General features: G+C 35.4%; 1 protein-coding gene and 1 long non-coding RNA gene across 2 annotated transcripts; one reads left to right on the forward strand and one right to left on the reverse strand.

The window, feature by feature from the left end:
• Positions 1-743: 743 nt before the first annotated feature.
• Positions 744-1,619, forward strand: LOC144654812 (uncharacterized). Its single transcript, XR_013570998.1, has 2 exons — positions 744-1,473; positions 1,511-1,619. It is a non-coding gene; the product is annotated as an uncharacterized LOC144654812 (long non-coding RNA).
• On the reverse strand, positions 1,351-12,495 carry LOC144654811 (uncharacterized). Its single transcript, XM_078515032.1, has 4 exons — positions 12,337-12,495; positions 4,240-4,400; positions 3,248-3,340; positions 1,351-1,641 (listed from the first exon to the last, which is right to left on the reverse strand). The coding sequence occupies exons 2-4, from the start codon at positions 4,327-4,329 to the stop codon at positions 1,543-1,545; spliced, it is 282 nt and encodes a 93-aa protein (XP_078371158.1). The 5' UTR covers positions 4,330-4,400; positions 12,337-12,495; the 3' UTR covers positions 1,351-1,542.
• Positions 12,496-13,613: the final 1,118 nt, after the last annotated feature.

Raw genomic sequence — 13,613 nt, forward strand, 5'->3', positions numbered from 1 at the left:
ACTAATTTATTTTAGCTTGACATGTAAATTTAAATTTGGCCTTGAACTTTTTTACTTGAGGGTTTTTTTTGACGTGAAGAAGAATAGAAACGTTTTTTTTAGCTTTGGCCAACTCGTAGGAAGGAAGTTCTGTTAATGTCAATATACTGATATCTTTGCTGAAGTTTTCATCCCGGAATTTGTGTCCCTCCAACTAGCTTCCTTTATTGGTTCAGATGGCCATTTTCCCATGTAGCTGTCCCTCAATGACAAGCAAATTTAATACTTCTTTTATTTTGCTTAATAAAGCAGCGGCAGTACAACCACAATAAATAAAGAACGAACTTTGAGGAACCCGCTTTTTCCTAAATCCGGCCACACGGGCTAAAAATGTCATAAGCGTACATTGCAAGATGCATACGAACCGTCAAAAAATCCCGTACGGTTACTAATAACGAACGTGAACATAGTGCAATTTTACTAAGATGCAACAAGCATTATTTACAGTTTATGAAAAATTAAACACGCGTTCCGCTGACTTCAGACTATAACAAGACAACTTAATTTGATGATGTTTTTTTCCAAAGTAAAGAGTTATGGATGTTTTGATGCAAAACATTATGATTTAATGAACATTTTGTTTTAAACATAGGAGAAAAAATCCTTTATAGAAAGAAAAGTTATATCAGACGTTTAACAGCTAGTTAAAAAATCCTAATCTATAGGAGAAAGAGATGGAAACTTCATTAGTGTTGTTTGCATTGTACATGTGGCCTGCATCCTCGGAGCCCAGGGGCAGTTAGTGGGGGCGAGGAAGTCTATAAGGGCGATAAAACTAAAACCGACGAAGAAAAGTATAGGCCTTCCCTCGCCTCCACTAACTGCCCGTGGGTCTCCGAGGATGTGTGACCTGTGTATTGGGGTGAAATATTGTTCACACTTGGGGGAAGGGAGAGTACTGGGTTGCCCTGTTGAGGTGACAGTGGGGGGTGGGCGAATAGAAGTACTTTGAACTTGTTGTAAGAGGGCCCTGAAGGGGTATAATAGGAATTGGGATTTGGGCAAATTTTCACTGGAAAATGGGATGCGGTTCACTGGGACTGAGAATCACAATCACCTTAACAATAAAACTGAGACTGGGTTTTGAAAAATTAGGAAAACAATAGGCTGGGCAATGGGATTTGATTCCCCTCTCCCCCTTCAGGACCTCCTCATCCGTCACCAAATTACCATCCCGCTGCTCTCCTCTGACAGGCTGTTGCAACATTTCGTCAACACCCATTTTTGGAGAGAAGCACTCTAGTACGGTGAAGTCACAGGGTCCCTCTTTCTCCCAGATTTTATTATATAACTATTAGAACTTTTCATTGCGGCAGTTACAAGAACTTTATTTTCAATTACGACTGTGTACAGAAAACAACAAATGAATATGATTGAATACAAGAAAATATCTCTTCTACTAGACATACACTTTGCCGATTGCCTAATATCTAAGTAAATTCATTTTTTGCCCTTATTACGAAAGCTATAGGGTTAACGTGGTCCACTGTTTACATCCAGTGGTCATGCTTCTGTAAAGCCTTTGCTGCAGTTCAACACAGATTGCAAATCTTCGCCAGCTTCAGTGGCACACCGCTCAATGGACTGAAATCCCTCACGAAACTGAAAATATCAAGTAGAAAAATCATTTAAGGTGTCAATAGCTTTCCACGTAAAGTTTAAAACATGGACTTCGGTAACTAATGAAGAAAAATTGCAAGGCTGATTTAACGGTGTGATACCACAGGCGTCCCAAACTCACGATTCGAGAAATCGATCGAATAAACGATTTATGAAATCATATGAATGATTTATGCGAGCGTATGAATGATTTATGTAAGCGTACGAGTGAGTTATGTTTAGCGCATCGAGTGGGACGTGACTGCTTGAAGTCGCGCGGTGTTGTGTTACAATTTGGACCGTTGGAGATTTGAGCGCTCTATAAGACTTTGTATGGAGTTTAAAATAACGCGGAATAAAAGCGCTCGACGAAATAAAATTTCACATTTTTTTCAATGAAATAAAGAAAATGTACTCACCTTTCTTGAATCCTGTTGTCCTTTTGGAGGGTACGACTAGAACCTGAAAACCCCCCAAAAACGATGAAATAGCCCAAAAGGACAACGGGATGAGGTGTATTTTTTTTTTTTTTTTTTTTTTTTTTTCAAATCCTCCAACGGTCTAAATTGTAACACAACACCGCGCGACTTCAAGCAGTCACGTTCCACTCGATGCGCTAAAAATATGTACGCTTACATAAATCATTCATACGCTCGCATAAATCATTCATATGATTTCATAAATCGTTTATTCGATCGATTTCTCGAATCGTGAGTTTGGGACGCCTGTGGTGATACTATATCTGCATGAATTCATGTCATACTCGTGTGTTATGCTTATTTTACCAGTGTGTTTTGAATGTCCCAGAGCGGAGCTTTCAATCTAGCAGGGCGTATTTTGTACAATGTGACCGTTAAATGCAAAAGGCAAGTTGAGCTAGGCAAAGCCTCTTCCCCTAGAGTTGAGCCTGCGGTTTTTGTCAGCGAAGTTGCTAGGAAACAGGATTGGATGCGGATAGTACTACAACGCAGATTTGGCAAAACAGCGCCGCTACCCCAACTGAAAACAAGTAACTTTTCCAAGTCGGACGGTGGATGCAAGATTGCCTTAAAGGGGCTAGATCGCGGTATTTTAGGTAATTCTGTGTATTTTTATTAACAATGAGCTATAAACTTCAAATTGGCAGAGCAACAGTCTTTTATTACATGGCAAAATCACAACCACATAACAAACAAGGATGATTTTAGGTTCTAGTCTTCTCCAGTTTTGACCATTCCTTTCCCCTTTCATGGCGTTTCAGTGTTTATTTTGAGTTAACGTTCTTCTGCAGCTTTAATGCATTGTTGCAATATTTGCTGAAATTGATTAAAATTGCTTTTAACCTAAAAACTTGCACAAAAGTAGCTGGAAGGATCACCAAAGACGATAAAAATGTGGAAAATTTACGCTTTTACTTCATCAAGGCATGTAAAGGTTGATAAAGAAATGTTGAACCTGATTCGTGGATAAGGATTGTCCGTGCAATTTGTTGGAGCGCTCAACATTGAGACTGGGAGAAGGTCCGGTTTGGGGGTGGGGGGAGTAAAGAATTTGGTAATCGTGCCATCACGTTTGACGAGGGTTGTAGCTTCTTTAACTTGCAAGCAGAAATTTAATTTATTTAGCTTACCGTGGGAATGCATGTATAGTACGTGTCCTTGAAACAGTCACTTATCTCTTTGTCGGGATTCTGTTTGCACTGAAGGAAGTATGACTTGCAAATCTGTGAAGAAAATATTCAGGTTTTATTTTACTCTGCAACAATCAACAAGGTAACCAAATCATAGATACCGGTAAGTTCTTATGAGTAAAAGTTACAAGTTCTTGTTTTTAATTAATTCACCAATTTTAAAGGTTTCGTTTTTATTGGGCGGAAGTATGTATTCACGTTATGCGTTTAGTTGAAGACATTTATATTAAAAGGATCAAATATAATGTTCAAATACACTACCCAGATTGAAATAGGTTCTAAAGCAGATTTGTAAACGTTATAGCAGCTCACGTCAAGAAGGGCGTACCGTGAAAAAATTGCATGGCCACCAATTAAATTTTTTTTTATTTTCAAGTTTTTCGTACATAATCCTTCTAAATCTTCCTCACTCGTAACCATCCTTGTTTATTTTTCGTTTATTTTTACTTCATTGGCCTTTTTTTTTTCAAGAGAATTATTGTTATGAGGTTTCCTTCAATTTGAAAGTAATTTTCAACACTAGAAAATGACTTAAAACCTCGCGCCATCCGATTTAATACCTTAAAAGGAAAGTAAGCATTCCCAAATAACTGATAATATTGTACACAAAATAATAACTGTGATTAAGAAAAATAAACCAAGTTGAATTTAGCTATACAGCTTCTCAGTTAAAAAATACTAAAGAATTCTTTCATTTTTAAAGTAACATGATTCAAAAATAATATCTTTAATTTTAGCTTTTAGAAGTACACTGTTTTGTGTGTTTGACTGCATGAAAAGCATATACTTGGATTTAACATCTTTGGAGATTTTAAAATGGTTACACGATGCATTTGTATTCATGACAAACCAAGATCTTCGTCCGAGAAGAGAAGGGAAAAAATTGCCATGAAAAACATCTCAAAACAGAAATACGAATCAGTTTTGTTTACCTGTGCGGCCGCTTTGTAAATGTAATCAGGTTCCTTTGCCCTCACTTGCAGCACCAAGAATAGAAGGAGTAGACACATAAAACTTTTCATTGCGCTGAAAGATTTTGAAAGTCTGAGTGTTGTAGGAAATATTCGCGTGTCAGTTGAATTCCGCGTTAGATCTGTGAAATAGCAAAACAAGCAAGATTATTATATTGAGCTCGTCAGTATAATATTGAATATGTAAAAACAATTTAGCCAATCAACTTCGTCTAAATAGTTATAATAGAGATTTAATCGGCGTACTCTGCCAGAGCTTAGTTTATAGTTCTTTTCATTACAAAATGATTATACACTTAAAAATTAATAGAATCAGCAGGGAATAAGACATATGCTACCGGGAAAATTAGTTTCAACTTGATATTTTTACCCAGATATTTCCAGCTTAATTGCTGTTTAGAAAAGCCAATGTAACGAAGCTTTAAAACATGTTATTACTTTGTTATTCGTTCCGTTTTTAAATTGCATTAAATACAGCAATACTTTTTTTAACCTTTGCTTAAAAATCACTTATAGTTCTTGATTCAGAAGAGTTTTCAACATACCAGACTAGCATATAATTAATGCTGCATTTAAACTTATTTTTTAAATTGATTTTGTCATTCGTGTTTTTAAGAGGCTCCGACGGAGAATATGGAGAATCGTTGCACAGGCTGGGAAAATCGAAAATCTTGAAACTTTGCCTGAAGAACACCTTTGGGGAACTATGTTCGAAAATATTATTCTCATCTTCTGGGATTTTTGGTTTTCGAGAAATTAAGAAAAAACGAAAATAACGGTTTTTAGCTCATTAAATATGCAAAAAATATACGTAAAAATGGCAAAGTTCTCGATATTCCTATAAGAGCAATTTTCAATGCTTTGAATCGAAATAAACGTAGAATAATAGCTTTATCTTTCTTCTTTCAAGCAACATACACTTTTAATTTTTTCTAGCTATTTTAAGATTTTCATCGCCTTTTAAAATATTGCTCTATCAAGCACTTCGGGAAACGGCAAAAATTGAGAAACTTTAGAGACCGAAAAAGCACCTTGATATGTCCGATAGCGAGTCAAACTTAACACTGTGCAAAAGCTCGATGTCTCTACTATTATAATATCAAATAAAAAATCTGGGTACTCGAGATTCACACCGATAAGAAACGCAAGTTCACGACGTACTCGTGTCTAATTTGCATAATGCTATTTTATAAAGACGTCCTCCGTTGACTGTTCTGGTCTGTTTTATTTCCATTTGTAGGCTACGATTTTCAAGAAATAGACATCATAGCGTGATTTTTATTCTGTTCTATATCAATCTTGGTTTGCGCTAACATTCTGTTAACATTTACCGAATATAAATTTACAAATTAGATTGAGAGTAGTCGCCATTACGTGACCCGCGTCACGCTATTAATATATTTTTATTAACAATTCAACAAAAGTATAAACTAACTTCTTTATCTTTAAAACTTCCACTATTTAGAGCATGGTATTACTATTAGTTTAAGGCACTTAGTCGCAAACGTCCGTTTTCTTACTAAAAAAGGGAAGGCGCGGTTTTGATTACAATCCTGCTATTATAAGATAATTCAAGTTATAGCAATATCAAGTTCAAGTTTCCGGCAAGTTTGACCTTTAAGTTTTACTCAAAGCTAAGATTTCATGTTATTGCCGTCTAGGAATTGAATTTTTATCCTGTATAAAACAGCCACAAAAATATACCGAATCAGCCCCTATCCAGAGTTTTACCCTCACTAGTCCGACAACGGCCTGCTTTTTATAATAATGTCCGATCGCTCCAATCGACCGAGAATAAAAATTGAACAGAAAGAAACGGAAACAAAAAGAAGCTACCAAAAATTGCGAAGGAGCTGTCCACGAAAACCTTAAGGAAGAAAGCATCCAGCAGCCGGAAGAGAGAAGGACACAAATGTTGAAATTTTCCTACGTGTATAAGAGCCTACAGTATTATGGAACGGCGTAACACTGATTAAGGACATGTTTACGGGGCAATTTTCTTAAAACTGTAACGCAGCGAGATGACTAAAATCATTGCAATTTGAGAAGAAGTCACACGTCCGCAATTTTTATTTGTAACTTGCAACGCCGGCAGCCGCAGAAATTACCATTCTGCGAAGGTGACACGTGAGCCGAGCGAAGGACGAGCGATCTCCCTCTGATTGGCTCATTTTAATAAAATTACTTGGAATGTCACATGCACATGTCTCGCAATCTTTTCTTGTATTCAGTTCTGACATCAAGCAACCACAGATATTCACTAACCTGTAAAGATAGTGAATAATCTGTATGTTGCGTCGATCCCAAATATACTCTAGGCTTAGCGAGAGAAGTAGTGATATTTCAAGCGACTGTCATCCATTGACCATTTTCGCAGGACTATTAGTCTTTAAGAGATGAATTTGTTCGCGCATCTTTGGCTGCGGATGGCTCGGATGAAAACGTACGGATTGAACTTACTTGCTGGAACAAGCATGCCCGTTTCTTTACACAAAAAGATTTTGTATCTATTCCTCGTCACCCCGGTAGGAGGATGACCGACTTTTGTCAAACATTTTCTTCCCAGTTCGCCAGCGATACCGAGGTTTTTTTTGCGTTTTTCTTGATTCTTGCCCTGATCCCTAGATGTTCGTAGTCAGTTTCACAGTTTATTTCAGTCAAGAAATTATTACCTACCTGCAGTGCAACATTTTTCGTTTATTCCGTTTGTAAGATGTTCATTTTTTGTTGACATCACGGTCACAGTTTTTTATATTATTCTGGATTGTGTGGGTTGGCCCGCCCCACAGAGACTGCAAAGGGATTATTACCGAATTTCTTTCTTTATTTTGTTTCGTGTTCGTCTCTCAAGGAAATTTTTTATTTTGATCTACGGAATGTTTGCACGATCAAAGACTTTTTTTTTAGTTTTTTAAAAAAGATAGAATTTTGCATTTTTCCATCATGAAACTGAACGGAAGAACGGCATTATGTACATGACAGTTTTAATTTTTGTACATTTTCACTAAAAAGTACTTCCAATTTTTTTCCTTCTACATGCATCGTTCTTTTTTATTAATCGTGATAAATAAAATTTTTCATCCTTAGTTTTATGTAATTTTTCTCCGTTGCAGAGCCGTGACCAGTCACGAATGAGGAACTCAGTCATTTTTCTTTTTTCCTCTTCTAAAGAGACTAAAGCGATTTTTTTTTACCTCAAATGGAAATAAAGCGAAGAGATTCTTACGGGGGACTTCAAAATAAGATTTTCGCACGAATACGTGTGAATTTCTTTTTTCTTGTATCCCGTTTTTTTATATTATTAGTAAGCGAGTTTCACAGTTTTTTTACTCGCTATCGGACTTCAAGGTGTTTTTCGGCCTCTAAGTTTCTTTTTGCCGTTCCCGAGTGTTGATAGAGAATTTTTAAAAGGCGATGAATTAAGATAGCTAAAAATTAATGCTGTTTTGAAGAGAAGATAAGTTTTTCTACGTTTTTTCATTCAAGATATTGCTCTTTGATCGAGTTTGCCTTCGCATTTTTTTGATTTTATGAGCTAAAAACCGTTTTTTCTTTTTTCTTTTTCTCGAAAACCTATCCCAGAAGATGAGATTTTTTCGACTAGTTCCCCAAAGGTGTTCTTCGAGCAAAGTTTCAAGATTTTCGATTTTCCCAGCCTGTCCAACGATTCTCCATATTCTCCGTCGGGGCCTCTTAAGGTGCATTTACAAATTGTTGACTGCATGTCAACATGGGGGGAAACTTCGCTATCAATGATAACTATCAAATTCACGGCTTGAAAAGCATAATTAAATCTAAAAGGGTGGCAATGTTGTTAAAAGAACGTAAAAAGAAGCATTCATAAGCTCATGCTGTAGTGAAAAGGGTCGTTTCTTTAATGAGCTGTTCATAAAATTATAATCTTTTCCTTCTCTGCGTGAGATTAAGCGTTAAAATAAAATTGTTTTCTTTTCTTTGAAATAAACTTTATTGAAAGCTAGTGACTGAATAGTTTTAATTTCGGAGCCAAATAAACCTTAATCAGCGATTTACAAAATCTGTTTTCAGCTGATGTAAAGATGGCATCATGCGGTAAAAAGACTCTTATCTCATTCGCTGTAACAATTTATTTTGTAACTTTAATTCAAGGATATTACGGATCTCGCAGTGTGATGTTTTCGTAACAAATTGCATTATGATTTAAGAAGCACGAATTGAGAATTTTTTGTGGTCACTAGAATTCAAATATTTTCAAAAGCCGTAAAAATGATTTTGTTTTCTAACTATGCAATCGTTGAAATTGAAATAAAGAGAGACTTTTCGATATTTCCGACTCATACAGTGCTGCTAAAGTGTATATTACATTTCAGTTGTATGAGATTCCTTGTTTCTAGCAAAATAATATTTCTAGTTCTTTTTAGTTTTGATCGTCGAGGCTTCTGTTATCTCAAGGAATTTAAAATGTAAAGCTACTTTTTATGTGAAATTAAAAGAAAGTTATATTAAAGACCAGACTTTTTGAAATTAAAAAAAATTAAGCTTACAGGAATTATACAAATAACTGATAAAGATATGATCTAATGTGTACTTAAGAATCACTGTTTACCTCGAAAGATCTCGAAACATGCCATCACTTTTGTCATTTTGTTAGTCTTAATCTACTCGGGAGTAAGCGACCAGAGGAAGACGTCTGAAATTTAGGCTATCATTCTACATGTTTTGACAATGGTACTTAAATATGTTACTGGATACACCATATGCCAAATTGAGTTTTAAAGATAGGATGCAAAGAAAAGCAATGGATAAAACAATATCGAGATCAAATGTAGCCGAGCACAACCGCAGAAATATTTCATTTCAATTAGAAAGATCAGCATTTATTTTTCGTATTCAGCTTCAATAACTTATTTCTTTATGGACAGTTTTGGGCCAGCTGAGTCGGATCTGTTTAATCTAGTTTACATGTCAAGTGCTATATTTGAGTTAAAGTATTATCAACGTTGTTGCGGACGTTTACTTGAAAAGGGAAAACAGTTTTTCTTTCTTTGAAGTCGAAAGGAAAGCTGCTTTAATGGCTGTGGAAGTCTACAGCTCTTTTCTTTCCTTCTTATTTTTACTCATTTTGAATGAACGTGTCTTTTTGTTTCAAACAGACTTACTTTAATTTGTCTTACCTTAACATAATTACTTTTGTACATGAAAAATTAAAACTCTTTTTGAGGCCCAAGCTTGAAATATCTTAAAAATATGAAAGAATTAGCATACATTTTTTAGTTCATGTTAGCCCTTCATCAAGACACTGTTTCCATTCATTGTAATCATCAGTAAAATATATATATTGATCCCTCTATTGCATTTAAGGGTAGACTGGCTATTTTGTAGCATGTTTTTTTTTTGTTTTTCCTGCGGGGAAAGCAGCTGCCAGTCTGCTTGCATGTACCTTATTCTCACTAAATTTCGCGAGTACTTAATTTCGCGAAAAATCAAGAGCCATATTTCGCGAGTACTTAATTTCGCGATTGTGAGAGGAAGGTACAATTGGAGTGTATTAAATTTCGCGATTTTTATCTATTCTTCAATATATAAAGCTTTGACCTAGAAACTGTAACAGCATAATTAATAGGAAAGTTATCGTAAAAACAGCAAACAAAACAATATATACCCATAAAAAAAACATAAAAGGTGCAACAGTTTAAATCCCGAATAGGCTCATCTACGACTGCAAGAGCGTGGTTTTGTGGAACTTGGCGACAAAGCACAGTTCGAACAGTGCGACTGATGAAGTGGAAGATAACTTACGGGCAACATTAAACAAAAAACTCCTGAACATGAAGCTCTGACATGTTAAAATAACTATGATAAAACAGATCGAGTTTCATTATTTTTTTATATTAGTACGATATTAAATTTCGCGATTTTAAACTTCGCGTGTCCTATATTTCGCGTATATTTGGTTTTGGTTTTTTTTTTTTTTTTTTTTTTTTTTTTTTTTTTCTATATTTCTTTGTACAGATGTATAGATACTCGTAAGAGAAGTTATATGCTTATATAATTTACGATATAAAGACAACAAACAAAAATAACTTATCTTGGAAGACAAATAATTAGCTAAATGTACTGACTTGCTTGAAAAATAACCCTTTTCCAGGAGGTTTCCTTTCTTATTTCTCCTACTTAAGTGAAAACCGCCGCGGCGATTCAAATTTAATTGAGAAAAGAACTAAAATATGAAACCGAAGAAATGGCCATGTAACAGAGCAACGACTTCCACTTGTTGTTGACCGACTAACACTTGTTGGCCCATTAGAGCAAGAGTTTAGATGTCGCTCGCCGTTCAGATTTGTCTTGAGCAAGGAGATAGACGTATTCAGTATCATCTGAGACATATAAGAAATACGTCTAGACAGATGTTTATAATACAGGAAGTCTAGTATTTGATACTGAAACAAAGACAGCCACTCACGGATTTTCGGTCTTTCATATTTAAATGTTCTCGACTTCAATATATTAGAACTTTTTTTCTTTTGTAGGGAATAACTACAGACAGATTCAAGGGTTACGGCAAATAATCAATAGACTATTGAAATAAATGGCTAATGTTCTCTATTTTGCACCTGTTTAAGCTTCAGTTGACCCATTGAAAGAGACAAGTTAAACCGCAAACAAATTATGCTTGTCTTCGGCAAGGAATTAAAAGTAAAAAATCCATTTAGGTGTTAGCGATATTTTTGTAGAAAGAAGTTGAGTTGTTGAGTTGGATCGCGGTTGCTGAATAGCCGAAATTTTTCGAAAAGCAACTCTGCCATAGTATTAGAAGTCATAACAAAAATAAAAATGATGTACTTTTACATGATGAACAAAAAAAGTTTTTTTACGACAAAAATAAGTATTTCTCTTCTAAACAAAATATAAACTTAAGAAGGCTAGTTCTCTTATAATTATAATGTATCTCTAGGGTGTATTTCTGCCAGTTGCAAAGTACTCGCTGTAAGTCTTCTCTCTACGGCTTTTCTTAGCTCAGTTATAAAGTCTAGCGTTTTGCCGTAATCGTTTCAGCCACGACTTCGTTCCTAAATGATAACTTAATTCCAAGTGTAAAAAGTTTTTGAACCAACCACCAATTCTTTATCTCAGTTAATGGAGAAGTGAGACAGTCGGAACTGCTGCATACACAAAGTGTTCAAGTACGGGAAGATTGATTTCACTTGAATAAAACCTATTTCGTTCAAAGCCACGCCGGTCAATTGCAAAGAAGCGTTTTTAGTGTGAACAAACTATCAGTGTTATTACCGCGTATCAAGCGAGCTAATATAGGAAATGGCTATAAATTTAAACAAATGTAACATACGGTATTACAAACTTTACAAAGCGCTAAGTGTGGGTAGCAAATCACAACATGTGTTAAAGTAACGGTTGCAAGCGAACTAGTTCGTTTCTCTTTCTACTTAATGAAAAGGCGACAATTAAAGTTCGGAAAAAATGCCAAGCGAGTATTTAAGTCCCTGCGATGGACTAGGGGGGAGTAGAAATACTCCTAGTCGCTTTATGCTATGGAGACCAGGATAAGCTTTGGCCTGATGGGCCACTAGGATCGTATATACAGACTATTTAAGTAATGATAAAACGCACTTGTTTCAGTTGAATACAGTTTCGAACTATTCGCTTGAATTTTATTCGATAAACTCAAAAAGAGTACCTTTTTTAAGAGGCACGTCTCCGCTAATTACTGCCAAGAAAACTTTAAAATCGAAAACTCAAAACTGTGGTTGCTATCGACGCGAAGAAGAGTTTTTAATCTCGACAATTCCAAACTGAAATGAGGAATGCTTTGAAAGATAAATAGCTACACAAACCGGCGTCTTGAGTAGAACTACACGGTTTACAATATCATAGTTATGAGCGATGTACTAATATACAAAATAAACATTTATGAACAGATTTTATTGAGAGTTGAAAGTCGAAAAGGTAGATAAGTCAAGTAAATACAGCATTACATAATGGCATATTTGCATGCAAATGCCGCAAAAAGTACGCCTTTTTGGAAGCTGACGATAAATATTTAAACAAGTAATTTCTTACCTTTTTTACTTCAGCGGGAAAAACCTTGTAGTAGCTGTGAACTATTGAGCCAACTCAGCTCTTGCTTCTCAAAAGGTTTTAACGATTTCAGATGAAAACAGATGGCTTTCATATACTCCTGAATGGACTCGATTTATTCGTCTCATTAAATTTTATATTCCCAAGTTAATTGCTTTCTATGGAGTCAAATACCGCGGCTTCAATTAAATAAAAGCTATTGTTCACTCGCACCATTAAGAGAAGAAGCGGCAGGTTTCTTTCATTTTAATTCCACATGTGTTTCTAGCTGTTATTCTTCTCACAGCAAGTTGGTTTTCCTTAGAAAACACACACAAAAGAAATTGTCGCCGCTTTTTGAAGATAAAGCGATAAAGCAAAACTGAAACCGTTAATGTATCGACGAAAAGACATAAGTTACCAAAATGAAGATCAATCCCATTCGATTTTTTGCTTTAGTTTTGCTTGATTTCAGTTCAAAACTGCGTATGATTGAACTTATTTTAATTATAAGGCATGAAAAATATTTATTATAAGGAGCGAAGTATTTTTATGCTAGGATAGAAAGCGTTGCTCCTATTTAAGGTTAAAATATAATTATAAAGTTTCTTTGAAAAGAAAAGGGAGTAGTCTATGTCAAGGCTTTTGTTGCAATTTGACTATGTAGCCAAAATTTCCGAGGCGTTCTCTATGTTAATTGCAATAATTAATGTGAATTTGTAAGGAATAACACTAAAAAGATCCATGCTTCTAAAAGCAGCCGACCAACTTATCTGGCCAGACCAATCGATAATTATACAGTATTTGAAAGCCACCTTTAAGGAGCTAAGTCGCGGACCGAGCTCAACTGGAAAAAAGTGGCAATTTTTGTCAAGTTTGTTATCCATCTTTATCTTCGTCAGTCGAAACCAACCTTTGTTTATATTTATTTTCAGGTTCTTATCAATTCGTTGGCGTTTTTCTGTCTTAGAAAACTACTTTTTGAGGTTACCTTCAATTTGAAAGTAATCAGAAAAATGACTAAAAACATTTTGGCATAGCTCCTTTAAAACCCAGTGACCCGTGTATACTGTTTGAAAATGACACACATCAAGATTGAAGTTTAACACCTTATAATGAGTGGTAATTTTCGACAGAGGAGTTCTTCATCTGCTTCAAGAATGACCGCTGTGAGTTGGCTAGCAATTTATAATAGCAACAGGAAATCGAAATTACCCTGCGTTTGACCATTAACGTTTCCTTCCAGAATGTGTTTCAAGCGCTACCCGCTGGGACTCGAA

The sequence above is a fragment of the Oculina patagonica genome, chromosome 5 (assembly GCF_052425735.1).
Source record: "Oculina patagonica isolate OP01 chromosome 5, crgOcupat, whole genome shotgun sequence".
In the NCBI taxonomy this organism is placed as follows: domain Eukaryota; kingdom Metazoa; phylum Cnidaria; class Anthozoa; order Scleractinia; family Oculinidae; genus Oculina; species Oculina patagonica.

Coding starts and splice junctions, on each gene's coding strand:
- LOC144654811 (XM_078515032.1), bottom strand. CDS start 4,329: ATGAAAAGTTTTATGTGTCTACTCCTTCTATTCTTGGTGCTGCAAGTG. Junction 3,341..4,239: donor TTTACAAAGCGGCCGCACAG/GTAAACAAAACT, acceptor TTTTCTTCACAG/ATTTGCAAGTCATACTTCCT. Junction 1,642..3,247: donor ACTATACATGCATTCCCACG/GTAAGCTAAATA, acceptor TGATATTTTCAG/TTTCGTGAGGGATTTCAGTC.